This window comes from Chaetomium tenue, assembly GCF_020726465.1.
Source record: "Chaetomium tenue strain MPI-SDFR-AT-0079 chromosome Unknown F5144scaffold_5, whole genome shotgun sequence".
In the NCBI taxonomy this organism is placed as follows: Eukaryota; Fungi; Ascomycota; class Sordariomycetes; order Sordariales; family Chaetomiaceae; genus Chaetomium; species Chaetomium tenue.
This window is the reverse complement of record NW_027117333.1, coordinates 389,063-405,335: the sequence shown is the minus strand read 5'-3', so window position 1 is coordinate 405,335 and position 16,273 is coordinate 389,063. Positions and strand designations below refer to the sequence as shown.

The 16,273-nt window shown below is 54.7% G+C and overlaps 7 protein-coding genes across 7 annotated transcripts; 4 read left to right on the top strand and 3 right to left on the bottom strand.

Annotated features, from left to right (window-relative positions):
- Positions 1 to 2,188: 2,188 nt before the first annotated feature.
- Positions 2,189 to 4,013, bottom strand: F5144DRAFT_593663 (major facilitator superfamily domain-containing protein; the record flags this gene model as incomplete). The annotated part of the gene is made up of 6 exons (XM_066790487.1): positions 2,189 to 2,506; positions 2,564 to 2,675; positions 2,733 to 2,926; positions 2,988 to 3,535; positions 3,599 to 3,707; positions 3,777 to 4,013. 6 exons carry the CDS (start codon positions 4,011 to 4,013, stop codon positions 2,189 to 2,191), a joined length of 1,518 nt encoding a protein of 505 aa, XP_066640832.1.
- A 534-nt stretch (positions 4,014 to 4,547) lies between these two features.
- On the top strand, positions 4,548 to 5,300 carry F5144DRAFT_593662 (uncharacterized protein; the record flags this gene model as incomplete). The annotated part of the gene is made up of 2 exons (XM_066790486.1): positions 4,548 to 4,995; positions 5,050 to 5,300. 2 exons carry the CDS (start codon positions 4,548 to 4,550, stop codon positions 5,298 to 5,300), a joined length of 699 nt encoding a protein of 232 aa, XP_066640831.1.
- Positions 5,301 to 5,793: 493 nt separating this feature from the next.
- Positions 5,794 to 7,121, top strand: F5144DRAFT_593661 (uncharacterized protein; the record flags this gene model as incomplete). The annotated part of the gene is made up of 4 exons (XM_066790485.1): positions 5,794 to 6,007; positions 6,097 to 6,356; positions 6,437 to 6,736; positions 6,831 to 7,121. 4 exons carry the CDS (start codon positions 5,794 to 5,796, stop codon positions 7,119 to 7,121), a joined length of 1,065 nt encoding a protein of 354 aa, XP_066640830.1.
- A 335-nt stretch (positions 7,122 to 7,456) lies between these two features.
- On the bottom strand, positions 7,457 to 9,273 carry F5144DRAFT_613328 (uncharacterized protein; the record flags this gene model as incomplete). Its single annotated transcript, XM_066791745.1, has 4 exons — positions 7,457 to 8,041; positions 8,113 to 8,430; positions 8,507 to 8,792; positions 8,836 to 9,273. 4 exons carry the CDS (start codon positions 9,271 to 9,273, stop codon positions 7,764 to 7,766), a joined length of 1,320 nt encoding a protein of 439 aa, XP_066640829.1. The 3' UTR covers positions 7,457 to 7,763.
- Positions 9,274 to 9,999: 726 nt separating this feature from the next.
- F5144DRAFT_593659 (uncharacterized protein) lies at positions 10,000 to 11,030 on the top strand (the record flags this gene model as incomplete). The annotated part of the gene is made up of 4 exons (XM_066790484.1): positions 10,000 to 10,095; positions 10,269 to 10,382; positions 10,486 to 10,600; positions 10,984 to 11,030. The coding sequence occupies 4 exons, from the start codon at positions 10,000 to 10,002 to the stop codon at positions 11,028 to 11,030; spliced, it is 372 nt and encodes a 123-aa protein (XP_066640828.1).
- Positions 11,031 to 12,021: 991 nt separating this feature from the next.
- On the bottom strand, positions 12,022 to 12,720 carry F5144DRAFT_548890 (uncharacterized protein; the record flags this gene model as incomplete). Its single annotated transcript, XM_066787549.1, has 1 exon — positions 12,022 to 12,720. The coding sequence occupies one exon, from the start codon at positions 12,718 to 12,720 to the stop codon at positions 12,022 to 12,024; it is 699 nt and encodes a 232-aa protein (XP_066640827.1).
- A 962-nt stretch (positions 12,721 to 13,682) lies between these two features.
- F5144DRAFT_651917 (kinase-like domain-containing protein) lies at positions 13,683 to 15,723 on the top strand (the record flags this gene model as incomplete). The annotated part of the gene is made up of 2 exons (XM_066793046.1): positions 13,683 to 13,717; positions 13,769 to 15,723. The coding sequence occupies 2 exons, from the start codon at positions 13,683 to 13,685 to the stop codon at positions 15,531 to 15,533; spliced, it is 1,800 nt and encodes a 599-aa protein (XP_066640826.1). The 3' UTR covers positions 15,534 to 15,723.
- Between the last annotated feature and the right edge of the window lie 550 nt (positions 15,724 to 16,273).

The following is a 16,273-nucleotide window of genomic DNA, read 5'->3' as shown; positions in this document are numbered from 1 at the left end:
TCTATGTCCTCGTTCTGGTCTAACGTGAACTGAAACTCGATCGAAACGGCTAGATCGGACGATCGCAAGTGTCAGCATTGATTGTGCTACCCAGGTACGAAAATTGCTAGACTTAGTCCTACTAAGCAAGTTCATCTAGCCGTCAGTGTAACAGAACGAAAGAGATGCAACCACAATGGTGACACTCTAGCCTGTGTTGAAATGCCCTTGTTCTCCCCCATGCTCCTAACACTGACTTAATCCCTTTGAGTTCTTGAAAGCCTCGCAATATGAGTAGAGAGAAAGTGATAACCCAACGTTACCACAAACGCACATCTGGGTAGCAAATGCTCCCTACTTTATTAGGACCTACCCCTTTCCACCAACTCAACGTTCAACGATGAACCCGCTCCGTGACGAACACCTCCTCTCCCATCTCAAACACCCTACCAAACCCCCACAACAACACGCTTCCATCGATCGACTATTTACCTTCTTCCCCAGCGGTAAGGAGCGCTTATCATGGAAAGCTTTGCTCGTGATGCGTGACACCCAGTTTGGCAGCTTGCATGTCTCGTACGTACCTGCGGAACTCTGTGCCACATGCCACAGCTGTCAGCGGGCCCAAAACGACAAAGGCGGAAAAGGGATATTAATCCCCATGACCCAAAGTCCCACGACGGCGTTGGCAAATAAACCACAAAGCGGCCAAGCACTGTACGGGCAGTTGATTAGATGCTTGAATCTCGCGTCAAACTCAAATCGCATGTGTTATGGGATAGTCCACCTAACGGACGAAGAAAGCGGTATCTAGCTATCCAGGGGAGACTCAGAGTCATGGTGCCAACCCACGACTCGTCGTCTCTGCGACTGTGAACTGGAGGAGCCTATCGTTGATTCGTATCCAGACAGCTTAGGCAAAGTCAATACCTCCCTAGGTACCAGCTGAGGAATGGAGAGAGCTCTTCCAGAGTGCCGCTCGGTACGGCGACTCTGAGGCCTGAGTCCCCGACAATGAGGGCCCATCCAACGCCGACAACGTCGGAAACACTGTATTTGGCCGCCTCCCAAATGGCTATTTGAGAAATGTGAGGTCTTCAGTTAGACTAGGCCCGGTGGTTGGGTTGGTCGCCCGGGCTATTCTATCTTGCTTCACGGGCTTCAAACGAGTCAACTACTAACAGTACCACGTCGAGATTCACGCTTTCGCCTTCCCTACAAAAACAACAACTTTTAGTCTTCGTTGCTGTTCAAGGCTACCGCTCCTTGCCCTCATAACCAAGTTCTGGACCTTTCTAAGCAGACAACAGAATTTTTTATGTGTGGGTAGAATAAACCCGCATCACACCAAACCCCCAACCCAACCCCAAGCGAGACACGAGCGATCAACGAATTCAAATCTCGCAACCGACCGAGCCGACCACTCGTCAACCACTCGCCGACCAACCGACCACTCGCCAAACCACCCACGCCCCCCAAACACCAATCACCCCATCCCAAGACGTAACATCCAACCCCACCCCACCCACTGGCATGCCACCATGCCCTGCTGCAAGAAAAAGGGTGTGGTTACATCCACTTCTTTGCGTTCCCTTCTGTGTGTGTTGTGTCGCACACAAAACGATCTGTCCGGCAAAGGCCCGCGTTAGACCCGGGATTACAGGGTTGCGTTCGAAAGGATTGAACCGTGCCAGCGGGAAGGATGAGCAGTCCCGGTCCGGTAAGTGCCGCATCTCTGTACCACTCTCACTATCAACAAGCTATTCTGATATGAACCAGAGGCTAAAACGGGGTTGCAGGAAGAAGCACAAGAAGCACAAGAATCACCGTTGGCACTCCTGTCTCAGGTTCGGCATGATCCAAAAACAAGCCGACCCAGGAACTCGCTCATCGGGGCACATACAACGAACGACATGTAGGACCTTGGTTTCGAAACGACTGGCCACTTATACTGTGCAACAACCGTTTCAAGTGGGCCGTGTCAAATACTACCCACTGCATTATCTGTATTGCTTTTATCTTTCTGATATCGAGAGATCCTTGCCAAATTCATCATTACCAGAGATGCTATATGGAATCTATTATATGGTAGGAATATACACGCCGGTGACCGGGTTATGGCAGCTGGGAAGCCATGCAAAGAGAACGCCGCCCGGTGCTTTTCGAAATATCCAATAATTGACCAATCCAATACGCTGTCCCAGCACGCTTAATACGCGTACCGGAACTTCTTGTTCTCCTTGTCCGTCATGTTGGCCCACGCCTCGGGCGACATGTAGGCCTCCTCCTGCTCACCTTCAGACGTGCGCTTCTTGTTCTGCCAGACGTAGTACAGGAAAAGGAGGAAGGTGGTCAAGGCGCAACCCGCCTGGGTGCCCATGACAGCAATCTTCGCAGGGCGGTACTCCGGTTTATCTTTGGCCTGGAAGGTCTGGGGGCCAATGATGTTACCAAGTGAGAACGAACCGCTGATGAGCGCGGCAGCGAAGGCACGCTTGGTGCCGCCTCCGATATTGGCCACGGTCCACTGTAAAGCATGTTAATAACCAAACTACCGCGACAGGGAAACAATGGCAGTCCTTACGTTGTAGAAGATGGCGAGCGGTGCAACGACGGCGTTGACAAGGTAGATGCCAGCCAGGCAGCCGGCCCTGTTGGTGACCGGGAGGAAGGACATCAACGCGCCGCCAATGATTCTTGTGTCAAGTTAGTCGATGAGTCCCATGGAATTGCTGGCCGAGTCCGTCACTTACGCAGGGATGATGCAAGCAATAATGAAAGCCCAGCGGTGGGACTGCAGGCGGATACCGAATCCAACAAACAGCGTGAAGAAAATGCTGACGGCGCCCGATGGCGTGTTCATCAGAGCAGATTGCTTAGAATCATACTGAAGGCCACGGATGAGGGTGGCGGAGTAGGTTGTGACAACACCGCTGGAAACGGACAGCTAAAAAAATATATGAGTTAGCAAGTTGCAGTGACTCGGGCGTTTGTGGGCAGGTACTCGCCAAAACAACGGAGAGAAGCAACAAGTAGATCTGGGGGTCCATCAGGGCCTCGACAATCTCCTTCCCGCGGAACTTGCGGTTCTCGATCCCGGTCTGGTTGACACTGACATGCTTCAGCAGAGCCACCTTCTCGTTGCTGGACAGCCATTTCGCCTTCATCGGTGTGTCAGGAAGGAAGAGGACGACGCAGGCCCCGACGACCACGGTGACCACTCCAAGGACGACAAACATGATCCGCCAACCGGCGAGACGGGATCCTTCGCCAATGTGCTGGAAGCCATACGACACCAGGCCGCCGACGATCTGCCCGATTCCCAAGCCAGTGTACCAGAACGAGAAGCGCGGAGCCTGCTCAGACTTGGTATACCACTGGCTGCTAATCAGCATCAGCGACGGGGCAATGGTGGCCTCGAAGATACCCAAGAAGACACGCGAGACAAGAAGCGTCTGGTAGCTGGTGGCAGCAGCACCGCACGCGGTGGCCGTGCCCCAAAGGATGACATTCAGACCGAGCCATTTGGCGGCAGGGACAGCTTGAAGGAAGTAGACTAGAAGCACGAACGGTCAGCACCGTGGTGACACCATCCCGATGGGATCGACGGGTGTCTCACTGTTGGGAATCTCAAAGACCAAGAGACCGACGAAGAGGAAGGTTGCGACGTTCGAGAAGTCGTTGCCCCCCATATTCAGGTCCTTCTGCAGGCCCATCACATTGGCATACTGCGTGCAGGTGATACAGGATTAGCCGCCGCCCTGTGGGGTGGATGGGAAATCGGATCAGCCTCTTACGTTGAGGATGACCTTGTCGAGAAACTGCAGCGTGTAACACAGGAACATCAAAGGCACGATATGCCAGTCGATCTTGCGGCGCAGGGCCGCGAGATCAATTGGCTCGCTGGTATCAGCATCCCGATTGGCGTCGAGGTACTTCCAGGCAGTATCCAGCTCGCCTGAAGCACCGTCGCGCACCGTCTCATTGACGTCGACTCGGTCCTTTGCGCTGTTTTTGTCCGAAGTCGTCGACATGGCGGGCGGGTGAAAGTTTAGGAACCGAGAGAGAGCGCAATGACCTCGCGGGAGGGAAGCCAACAATCAATTTGAAGACAAGACGGACGGACGGACGGGAAGGGAGGACGAGGGGCGGGAGCCGGGGGCACAGTAAGAAGGAGATCTCGGTCAGACAAAACCAAAGACTGACAGACCCGGGGACGGGAACGGCTGGGAAGGAGATCGGCAGAGTTGGCCAGGTGCCACGGGTTGCAGTGCCGGAGGGAACACGGGAGAAACGAAGGAAAAATTCAGAAGGGAAGGAGAAGATCAACCACCATCATAAAAAGTGATGAAACGTGGGCCGAATGCAGGCACCAGCAGCGCAAGTTTAAAGGAGGGAAGGCAAAAGATGCCGAGGCGACGCGCATATGCTGTTGGTTCTTGCCCCGACGAGCGAGCCATGGTGATTTCAGCCAGGGTGTTGGGGGCCACTTTCCTAACTCACAACACAAAGTACCACAAAAGAACCCCTTGCGATGCAACAAAGTCGATAACGGGACAGATCTGGAAATGGCTGTAACCAAAACACAAATCATGGGCCCGGGGTCTGGAGCACGAAGCACGATCAGGACACAGAGACAGTGTGAGAGGGCAAGGGGCGTCGCGGAATTCACTGTTCAGGTCGAACTGACCAGGGTGGAGATGGTGCAACCCCACCCTTGCATGGCTCTTGCCTTCCAGGGTGTTCCCGACCCCTGCCTCACCCCCCCACCTAAACCACCACAACAGGAAGCCGCGAGACTGGCTCTGTTGTTTCCTCCCTTGTCGGAAAGGCATCCCCGTCCGCACCTGCTGCGCCCAGACGGCACAGCACTGGAAGGCCGAGATATCGTAGCAAAAAGACCAGGTCCCGAATATGGCCGCGAACCTGCCGCTTGCACCAATGCCAGCCTATCATCTCGGAGAGAGGTTCAACTTGAGCCGACGGCCCCCGATATGCCGCTTTTTGGCTACCTGGGTTTTCAGACCCCTGGGGTGGCTTCCTGCGAGACACACAGGACTTGGTACGCAGGACGGATACGCCTTGCATTGACCGAACCCGCCCAGGACCAGGCTGCTGCGAACAATATGATCAGGGGGTCTCTCGCAGCTGTTGATGCAGCCACTCGAGGCTCGAGTTCGAGGTTAAGGCTCCCGGGACGGAGGAGGAAAGTGGAGGTGCGTGATGCAGGCTCCGCGATTGGTTTCCCAAGCCTCGGCGGCACACAGCATGCAGCAAGGGCGGGCAAGGGCAGCAGCAGGGCTTCGATGGAACGATGCTGAGAACATTTTTCCATTTTTCCCGCACTCTCGGTGATGTAGGTTGTCAGGGTACTCACGGCTCGGTCGCCTTCCTGTCTCATCACACATCTCATTACCCCCTGGGCGGTTTGGATGGGACAATGGGACCCTTGATATTCTTTTTTCTGGATCTGCTCGCGAGTATTCCCATTCCTTGAACTACCACGAGGCGGCAAGATTTGGGCCTGAGCCCCCAGGTTTAAACTTGATGACTTTCCATGGTCCCCACGTTGACTCGCAGTGTTGATCTCCCGCCGAATCCGTTCACACTTTTCCCACGAGCCCGCCCACCTTCTTCCAGCTGCGGTGCTTGCCGATCAGCTCTCGAGATTCCTTTTTCCCCAGTCGTTCCCCAGTTCCCCGTTCCCAACGCATCTCCCACTCGATCCTGCAACTCAACTAGATCCACCGCACCGCCCCCTCGGGTCTTGACGACCGCACCGATTTCTCGCTTGACCCGACTGTATTCGCCAACATGGTTTGGGTCGACAACGCAACGGTCGAGGTCGATGCCATCTCGGAATGGCGCACCATTGTCGCCATTTGCACTGTTCTCTCGGCATTTTCGATTGCAATCGTGATGGCACGGGTCTGGATCAGGCACAAGAACCACGGGTTGGCGGCCGATGACTGGATGGCGATGTTGTCAATGGCATTTGCCCTGATTTATTCGCTACTGTGCATTGTCCGTACGTGCATATCGCCCCCAACTCCGCTGCACTACCAATATTGCACCCGCTTCAAACCCGGCTTTGACTAACGGAGTTCGCAACTTCAGAAACGAAGTATGGCCTGGGGCTCCCGCTTAAGCTGCGGCCAAAAGAGAACCTCATCCCTTACACCCGTTCCAACTATGCCGGCCGACCGATCTACCAGATAGGCATCAGCTTCTTCAAGGTGGCACTGTTGATCAGCTACCTCCGACTTTTCAAAGGGACCAACCACATCATCTACCGCCGAGTGGTTTGGGTCGCCATTGTGGCCGTCGTGGCCGGGCACTTGGGATGTGCGCTGACCTTGATTTTGGCGTGCAATCCGGTAAGTCGGAGCCCGAGACTCCACGCTTCGGAATCACATCACATTAGTGTGGCCAGCTGCTGACATTGTACGACGTCTAGGTACACAAATCATGGGACCCGTTGACACCCGGCACGTGCCTTGCACCCGGTCCCTCATTCACAGCCTATGCCATCGTGACGATCGTGTCCGATGTGGTGGTGGCCGTCATTCCGATCCCCGTGCTTCTGCAGCTTAAGGTCAACATGGGCAAGAAGATTGGTCTCATTGTCATTTTCCTGTTGGGTCTCTTTACGACGCTGTGCTCGGTCTTCCGGTATCTGCAGATCGACAGGATCCAGTATGGCGACGGCAACTCGACCATGCTCATTCTGTGGGGTGTGATTGAGTTCAACGTCGGGGTAAGTTCCGCTTTTTCCTGCACATGTCTCAGAACCCCCGCTCTCGCTCGGTCACCGTGCAGTTGTCTCACGCTTACGCTCCGCCTTCACTTAGAACGTGGTCTCTTCGCTACCATTCCTCGCGCCGATCTTCCTGCGCAAGGCCAAGCAGTACACGACCAAATACTCCGGAAGCGGCAACAACTACGGCAGCGGGGCGCGCAAGATCGGCAAGTCGGGCGAAGCCTACAAGCTCAGCAGCATCTCCAGCCAGGTCAAGGGCACCTTCGCCACCGCCCAAGGCCAGAGCACCGGCAGCGAAGAGAACATCCTCAAATCGAGCACCGAGAATGCACCCGAGAACACCATCATGAAGTCGGTTACGTACAGCGTGCGGGTCGACTGAGACAGGCGTCATCCACGGGCTGGCTGGCGGGCGAGCGGGCTTGCATGGGCGTGCGCTTGCAGTGTCTTGGCGTTCACTCACGTTACACATCGATTAGATTCCAATTAGCTTCAACAGGGCGGCGTGACAGAGGGCGGGCGGCGTAATGGACTGGGACTACTGGGCTTACAGGGCGGGGGGGGTTGCTTTTCTTGGGGTCTTGTTTTCCTGCTGGGGCCGGCGCCCGAAATGTGTACATGTACATATCTATTTTCACGACACTGTCCGATACTTTTCACGATGATGCGACCACAATCGAAGACAAAATAAAAATAATTTGCCTGGCTCAGTCCGACGTTCACCTTCTCAAAACTCCGAAGCCAAAACAAGCTCCGACCAAGTGGACAAGGTGGAAACGATCGCCTCGACCTTCTTTTTCGCACCCATTCCCCTTCCAGTAAGGCGCGCTGGTTAAAGTACACCCCTGTCCCAGATAGCCCCGATCGGCGATCACCGCGTCCCGACACTCCGCCGCGGCGCCGCCGATCCCTTCTTCTTTGCCGTCCGGCGCACGCACACCACGACCCAACGCAACGACGGTCCCAGCGCTCCGGGACTAAACCCCATCCCCCGTCTAGCTGCGCGCATTCCTGGTCATCTTCATCATTCCAGATCCGTCTCGTCAAACTCCAAATCCATCCGCCGCCGGGTCAGCAGCGGGCTGGTTTCGGTGATGCGGCTCCACCGGTGCGCGTCCAAGCACGCCTGGCGCGACGCCAAGACGGCCGGGCGCGTGCGAGCCACTACTTTGGTTTCGTAACGGTCCAGCGCGGTGCGGAGGGTGTCCGCGGTGGTGGTGTCGATGGATTGGAACTGGGGGATTACCAGTTCGGCGAGGTCGAGCACGTCTTGGATGGCGTGGTTGGCGCCTTCGCCGCGGTCTGGGGATTGTTAGTTGTCGTTTTATTTTATTTTATTCTATTTTTGGTGAGGAAAATAAAAAAACACTTACACATGGCCATCGGGTGCAGCGCATCCCCCGCCAGGGCCACATGGCCTGTGGTGCGCAGGCCCTTGGGCGGCGGCCAATCGTAAAGCTCGAGCGACTTGACTTCGGTGCCGGCGGGGATGCTGAGGGCGAGAGATCGGAATGGCTCTGCCCATGTTTCGGCAAACCTTTTGATTAATGCGATGCGGCCCTCGGGTGTTTCTGGGCTAGCGATGGGCGCTGCCTCGTTGAAGAAACCCTCGCGGACCGGCCAGGAGAAGACCATCTGGCAGGTGTATTTGCCGCCATTGCCTTCTGGGGTGTTGTTGGGGGCATCGAGAACTTCCAATTGCCATCCATGTCAGTTTTTGGAGGGGTTGCACAGCACAGGACAACAAGCGGGTGGAGTAAAACTTACCACTGATATACACAAACGAGTCGTTTTGAGATGCCGCTCCCTGAAGAAAGAAGGGGTCTAGTTTCCGCAACGGCTCAATTTCTTCTGGAGTGCAGTCGATCTTAACGCCTAGCAACCTCACAGGGATATGGTATTTTTGCTGCTCTGGAAACAACAACGCGCGGATGCGAGAGCTGCCACCATCACAGGCGACAACGAGGCTGCCCTCATAAGACGTGCCATCATCAAAGGTCGCTGTGACGGTTCCGTCCTGGGCGGTCTCAACATTGTTGACTGCCTTGCCCCACTGTTGCAATGCCAAAAAAAGGACCGACAACAGGTCAGCTCACCCTTTGTTTCACTTTGCACGACAGAAAACGAGGGTCACATGCCTGGATATCCAGCCCCGTGGCCAGCAACCGACGCAACCGGTCGCGCGTCACTCTAATGCGCTGCGACACGGAGGCGTTGGGCGTCTTGGCCTTGAGCTCGCCCGTGCTGAGGTCGAAGAAGGGGAAGGTGGACGGCCGGCCCTCCTCGACGGCAGCCCGGTCGACGTAGGCCTCCGGCAGCCGGTTAAACAGGTCCTCTGGCAGCAAGGCGCGCAGGGCGGGGAGCGACCAGTGCAGGGTCAGTCCCCAGCCGAGTCCGCGGGTGGTCAGGTCGGCATCCCGCTCGAAGAGGAGGACGGGCACGACGCTGCCGGTCTTGCGCAGGTACTGGGCCAGGAGAAGGCCGCTGAGACCGGCGCCGATGATGAGGATGGGTTTCTGGTTCGGGGCTCCCATGTTCGGGCGGTTCCAAGAGTGGTGCGTCTGGGTCTGGGCGGGTTCGGTTTCGTGGTTGTATTGGTCGTACCAAATGTAAGGTACGGTATGTACATAAACTGGCAGGGACTCAACGCTTAACTGAGCGCGGTGAAACGTGCGTGCAGTGCCCTGTTCATGCTCTTATGTCGCTGTATAAATTAAAACGGAGAATTCCATCCATCCATTGTGCCCAGTGTCCAGTGCATCCAAGGGAGAATGGCGCGCTGCTCCGGAGCCGGTGCACGCCGAACTGTGGTCCCGTTGGCGGCCGACGAAACTTCCATTGATGTCACCAAGAAGCCCTGGAAATAACCCTGGAAATGCAACCACCGGCGGGGTCAGTCCTCTTTCATCTCGCAACAAACTCCCCCCAACAGCCCGCAGCCAACAACTTGTTATCGTGCCATGCTCCCCCACCGGAGCCAAAGAAAAGACAACAATGCCCAGAACGATATCGATACGAACATCGGTTGGTTTCCGAATGCTCTGCTTACCCTCGGCACTGCATGAATGTCGCTCGGTCGACGCCTCTGGCAGGTGCCCAGGAGCACGGACAATTCCTGTCTGGGCTGGCTCCATTCCGCGCACTAAATGCGCGCCGTCGCAAATAGGGTTTGGCCTACGCTCTGCCCTCTGAGCATCCTCCATAAATACCCAGGTATGTACCAAGGGACAATCGGGCCGCCAGTTGGGAAAGCCCCCACCATGCCGCTAGCTTTAACTCCAACCTTCTGTCGATCAGCTTCGAGCGATGGAACAGAAGCCCGAATCTTTGATCCTACAAAGTGTAGATCCAATTCTGTTGCCTATCTGCGCCTTCCCTCTAGTTTTTTGGCATCGGAATTTCGGAAACTCCGCACCTTGACCCTGAAATGGAAGTCCGAAGTTCGGATTCAACCCGAGGTATGAATACAACCTTCCATGCAGATGCCGGAGAAATTAGGTAGGTACTGTCGAAAGAGAGAAAAAAAAAGCAAGCCCAATTCTCCCTCGCCCGCCTCCCAAGACACGGCATGATAAAATACCGGGGGACGCTACCAAACAATTCTCCGTCGTCTTTGTTTCGATTGTTTCGAGAAGCCACCGCCGTCCCCCCTCCCCCCTCTTCCCATCCCTGCGTTTCTGGTTCCTGCCCCCCACATGTCTGTGCCAATGCTCGGCCCCCTCGATCGAGATGGGCTCGATCTGGAGCAACAAGGGTCGAGGGAAAACCGGGCCCCTGTGGCTGGCGGTTCAATATCGAACCACCGATTGACAGGGGGCTTCCCTGTCCCGGCACACAACGTTTCTCTTGGATGCCAAGTCGGTGGGTTTTGGGTTTGGGGCTCTTTTTTTTTTAGTTTGGAAGGTTTTGGAGCGTTGGCTTGTTTGCTCGTTAACTAGCGCGAACACTGTGTGGAAAGCAGTGGCAGGTTGGCCTTCCATCCCCGGATCTGACGCCCCCTTCCGGACCAATCCCAATGCCGGCTTGGCTGGAAATGCTTGCACTGTTGTCTGCCAAGTCTGGACTTGTTTCCGCATCTGTGCTTGCATGATGCCACGGCGAGGCCATGGTGGGAGCCGACGAAGACAGGCACAGCTGGACCACCATGATGGTGAGATTGTTTGTCTGGCTCCCTTGCTTGCCTCAGGAGTCAGAACCGCACCGCATCCCTTGCTTTGATCATAATACATTCTGATCCACCTCAGCTCGACTTCGTCAGAGCCAAGCGCGAACCCTGTTCCGGCCGGCTTGAACTGGTTTAACACGGGGATCGGAACCGAGCTGAACCGACGGGGCTGAGCTGAACGAGCGAAAGGGGGCATGAGCGGCGGCGCGAACTGAGAATCCCATCTGGCATCACTGCAGCCATGTCCGTGTAAAATCCGTGATCCGAGATATTGGAATTGCCACTCGGCCCATCACGCAGGTCACGTCACAAAAAGCAATAATCTCCGGGGGGAACTTTCCCTTTTGGCCGGCCTTATCTCGACGACACAGTCTCCCGTTATCGGGGAGCGTACTCCGAAATCCCGGGTCAGGGGCCAATGAACACAGGGAGAGTCGGAGGTTTGCGTGGGGGTAGCTATATTTATGGGCAAGGCTATTGTGGCGTCTCATCTCAATGCCGTACTGTACACTGTACGCAGTAACGAGACGGTGCTCATGTTCGCTTGCCGGCAGTCCAAGTTGCCGCACCGTTCCGGACCTGGCGATCCGGGAAGGGAGGGAGGGGCATAACGGGCTGGCTGGCCCTGGTTTGTCTTCATTCCATCTTTGGTTCCCGTCAAACAGCGATGAAAGACACTTGCAATGGAGAGTGAGTTGTGGTTGACTGAGTTTAGTACCTTACAATTCCTACCAAAGGACCGCAACCCCCCTTGTCCTTCAAGGTTTGGTCTTCATTACACGAACCCCTAAATGTCAGTCACGAAGGTTATGGTCTTTTCATCATTTACACGATATCAAGTCTGATTTCAGAGGATCCTACTTCCAAGTGTTTCCGTATTCACGTTGCCTTTTCACATTCAGTGGCATAACTCTACTCGATAATTCCATGATAGTTAGCCTCATATTTAAAGAGTTTACCGGAAGTAATTTAGACCCCAAGAAGACGCAGCCTGGGTATCTCAGAACTCCGGCCATGCAGCGTAAGCAAACCAAGGGAAATGATCAAAACTACTCGTTATCATGATGATGGGTGCAAAGGGAGAAGGAGTCGATGGCGCTCATTTCCTCCTTTCCTATCAGCATCTCTCCCAAGTGTCCGGAGCCAGCCAAAACTCTTCCGAGACCAATCCCCGGCCCGGCTGGATGAGGGCTCTGTTCCGCTGCTTCCCGGGGTCAGTCATAGGCGACGGATAGATATTGCCCGTATAGGGATCCATGGTCTCGACGAGGTAGATATGGCCACCCACCAAAATCCTCCCCGCATGTTCGCCCATCCACACCGTCATGTGGTTGTCAGATTTAGTAGTGACGCTCTGGATCTTGCCGTTGGACGTGAGGAAGGTATTGCGTCTGCCATACGTGTTGTAGGTGCATTCTCTGTCGTGTATTGACTTGCGTATGAGGACGCACTGGAACCTGTTAGCTTTGGCAACGCTGCGGGCAATGTTGATATGAGCCTGTCTGCTTTGGTAATCGACTTCTTGCTCGTCATAAAGCCAGGCCACCATCGGGTCTTCGAGAGTGCCCTTGCCGGTTTGGTGATAGAATTTGTTATTGCCGAAGCCAATCCCACAACCTTGGAGGCTCATACCTCGGACAAACGCTTTCCCAGGATTGACCATCTGGGATGGGTGGAGATTCTGCGCTTGGGGGTTAGCATTGCCACCCCGCAGTTGCGTGAGGCGCCTATGTTGAGTATGGCGACGGGGACCGGAGGGGTTGCCCCAACTGTCACCCTGGCCTTTGCTGAAGTAGCTCCCTCTATTGCTGGACATTGTGCCAGTCGTTGGTGTTGTTAACTGGCGTGCTATTCCTGTTAGAACAGGCCTATAATATCTGCCAGAAGAGAGGAAGACTGTGAGCAGCGGTTAACAAAAGGCAAGGCGTATCTTGGACTTTAGTTGCTGGTGATTGACAAAGTCTAGGGTCTTCGAAAGGATACTTGGTATTCAAAGGAGGATTTCTACTAGAGAGTCCGGTTATGGTGCGTCAATAGTTCACGGGAGCGGAGCGGAGCGATTGTATATATTGTCGTAATTTTGGCATTGATAACCTTGGTGGCATGGACTCATCTATCCTTTATCTGTTTCCATAGGTTGTGAACAATGCGGTTGTTCTAATATAAATAATCCTCCTAAAATAACACAGCAGAAAGAAAGTCTCCCACAGAGGAATAATGAAGGGAAGTTCGGAAGTAAGTTCGCATTGCATACTCTAATAAGAGGTGTCTAATGTACCTAAGCACACAATTACAGTGTCAACGTCCAGGACCCAGTTGCTTCCACCAGCACAGAGGACAGCTTAGTTGTATTAATATTGGCTAGATTGCTTTCTATAAAGGCAGCATGTTTTGAAATCCCGCTTTCTTCTCCTGGCGACCTTTTATTGGGCATGAAAGCAGTTGGGACAAAGATGAAGTTAGCAGAACAAACAAATAGTGGCAATTTCAGGACAGAATATAAATCTTGCGCTGTTCCCTTCTACAACACCACCTGTTCAAATTGTACTCACAACGGGATCCCTGCAGCCCGAGACCAGGACCTGACGCACATGAAATGGAAATGAATATTAATTAAAGCTCAGTAGGCTTTTCACGATTCTCTTTCCAGCCAGGATCTTCTCAGATAACAAAACTGATCGACAAGCACGGTCAGGCAGGCTCCTTTGGACTCATTAGAGACTCTGTTTCTATCACTCCTTTTAATTGTATTCAACCGGGATTGCGCCCAAAGCAGAAATGGACAACACCACGACGACAAACACCTCTTCCGAGTCAAGCTCGGTACATGTATCCAACCCCGCCGACAACATCGTGGCGGCTAGCAACGCGACGACGAACGCTACTTCCGAGTCCGGCTTGGCGACTGGCCTCGCCGACGAGGCCTTGACAGAAAGCGCCCTCGACACTGATGATGAGGATGCCCCCATGGAATACTTGTGCAATTACAGGCTTGTCCTGTCACACCAAGATATTGACAACCCAAATATCGAGGATCATATGAATTATTATGAGGACGGCGGATTTCACCCCGTCCTTCTCGGGGATGTCCTGGGCGACGGTGGGCGATTCCGAGTGGTTCACAAACTCGGTTACGGCGGGTTCGCAACTGTCTGGCTCTGCCACGACAAGGTGTCCAAGAAGTGGCGCGCTGTCAAGATCATAGCAGCGTGCGCGTCGACTCTGGACTGCCCTGACATGAAAACTCTCGAACTCTTCGGCGGTATCAGTCCGGAAGTTTTGGCGGCCAACGGAGTCCAACTGCCACTCGAACACTTCTGGATTGAAGGGTCAAACGGGCGCCATTTGTGCTTTGTGCTACCCTTACTCGGCCCCAGGCTTCTGACAGCCGCCAGAAGGTATTCCCATGTACCCGAGCTCATGAAAGACGTCTGCTTCCGGCTAGTCATGGCTATGAAGTTTATACACTCACATGGGCTTTGCCACGGCGACTTCCGGCCCCACAACGTCCTGTTTCGGCTGGCTGATGGGGTTGACGAATGGGAAGAGGAAGCCATCTTGGAGCTGCTAGGCGAGCCCGAGACGATCCAGATCCAACATGTCAAGGGACCCCAAGTCGATCTTGAGCCAGGCATTCCACGATACCTTGTCAAGCCCGCCCATATTTCATTCCGTGAGGGAGTCTGCTCGTCCCAAATCGCCGTCATTGACTTTGGTGTTTCATACCCCGTCACCCAGGCCCCAGCCGAGAGTAATGGCATCATCCCCCCAGCATACAAGGCGCCCGAGGAGATCTTCGGCTGGCACGACGGACTGGGTATTCACCGTGACATTTGGGCTCTAGGCGTCGCCCTGACCAAGGTTCGGACCGGCCTGGAGCCCTTCGATGACCGCAGTCCGATGCAAGCATTGCAGACGATGGAACGCATCATAGGCCCGCTTCAGGCACCCTACCGTAGCCTCTGGAAAGATTTGAATAACGAGTTCGTCAACGCACGGGACGAGGAGGGCAATCCCCTAGGCGACGGCGACAGCTGGAAAGACGAGTCGGTCATGGTCACGGTTCCCACACGATACGAAGAGGCATCCCGCAAGGAACGACTTAAAGAGCGCGGCCACCCCAATCTACTCGGTTTCTGTATGCGGTCACCGTGCGCCACGTTCATCACGCAACCAGAAGCCGACAAGATCGCCGACCTGGCGGCCGCTGACCCCGGCCGGATGCCTGGGTTCATCACCCGGTTTGAGCAGGGCACCTTCGATTACAAAGAACAGTTCACGTATACAATGCCGATGGACGAGGTCGACCAGCTGCTCGATCTCCTGATGAAGATCTTCCGGTGGCGACCCGAGGACCGGGCGACGCTTGACCAGATCGCCAATCACGAGTGGTTTGGGGACCGGAACAAACGGCAGCAAGCCACCGCTGCGTCTGGCTCTGGCCCCGACCTCGGCTGGGCGCTCATCAAGAAGGTGTCGGAATCCTGGACCTCCTACCCCGGGCGGGTGGCACTGGGACTTAGCAGGGGCACCTGCTGGCTAGGGTGGTTGATCTCCAGGGGGTTGAGTAAGGTGGGGAAGACGGTTTTGCTGATGGCTGCGGCTGTGAGGAGGCGGCTGGAGGTTTGAAAATGTGGGTTTCTTGAAGGCGTTGGTTACTGCTGGTGTGGGGAAAGTTATAGGAAGAATGGATGTTGTCTTTTTTTGTATGATGGAGAATAGTGGATGAAATCAGGGATAACGTGGTCCACCCCCAAGCGGCGCACTTTTCCACAACCACACGACAAGAAACATTAATTACACCACCACAACGCCTATAATACACCGAAACTATACAGAGTTATATACATCAGACATTACCACATCTCCCTGACACGTGCGCGCATTGTGCCCAGGCTTTCCACACTTGCTACAACGCCGTGGAGCCGTCTCTGTTCGAGCCCGCCGACCACGATTTTCCCGCGTTTCACGCTCTACCTGTTCCTGCACCTCTCTCTGGCTTAATAGATCACGTGCATCTCCTACAGTAAGTGATCCTCCAAGACGCACACGTGTTTTTTTGGCCCTTCGCCGCTTGCTCAGTGCCTCATTTGCCTTCTGTAAGGTACGTATCTCACCCGTCATTAGGGCAACCGAGTGCGCCAACGCCTGCGTCCCCTTCGCAAGCTGGTCGACAGCAGTGAGAATTTGCGTCGGCGAGCTTCCCTGGTGACGGGCAATGCCGTACTTCGCTCTCATGTTGTGCACAAGCTTGAACCACGCACCAATAAGCTCTGGATCTTCGCAGAGGGCTCTCTGAAAGTCGTATGCGCGATTGAAACGCGTCTTGAGTTTTGGTTGTCGCTTGACGAACTTTTCGGCCCAGTGCT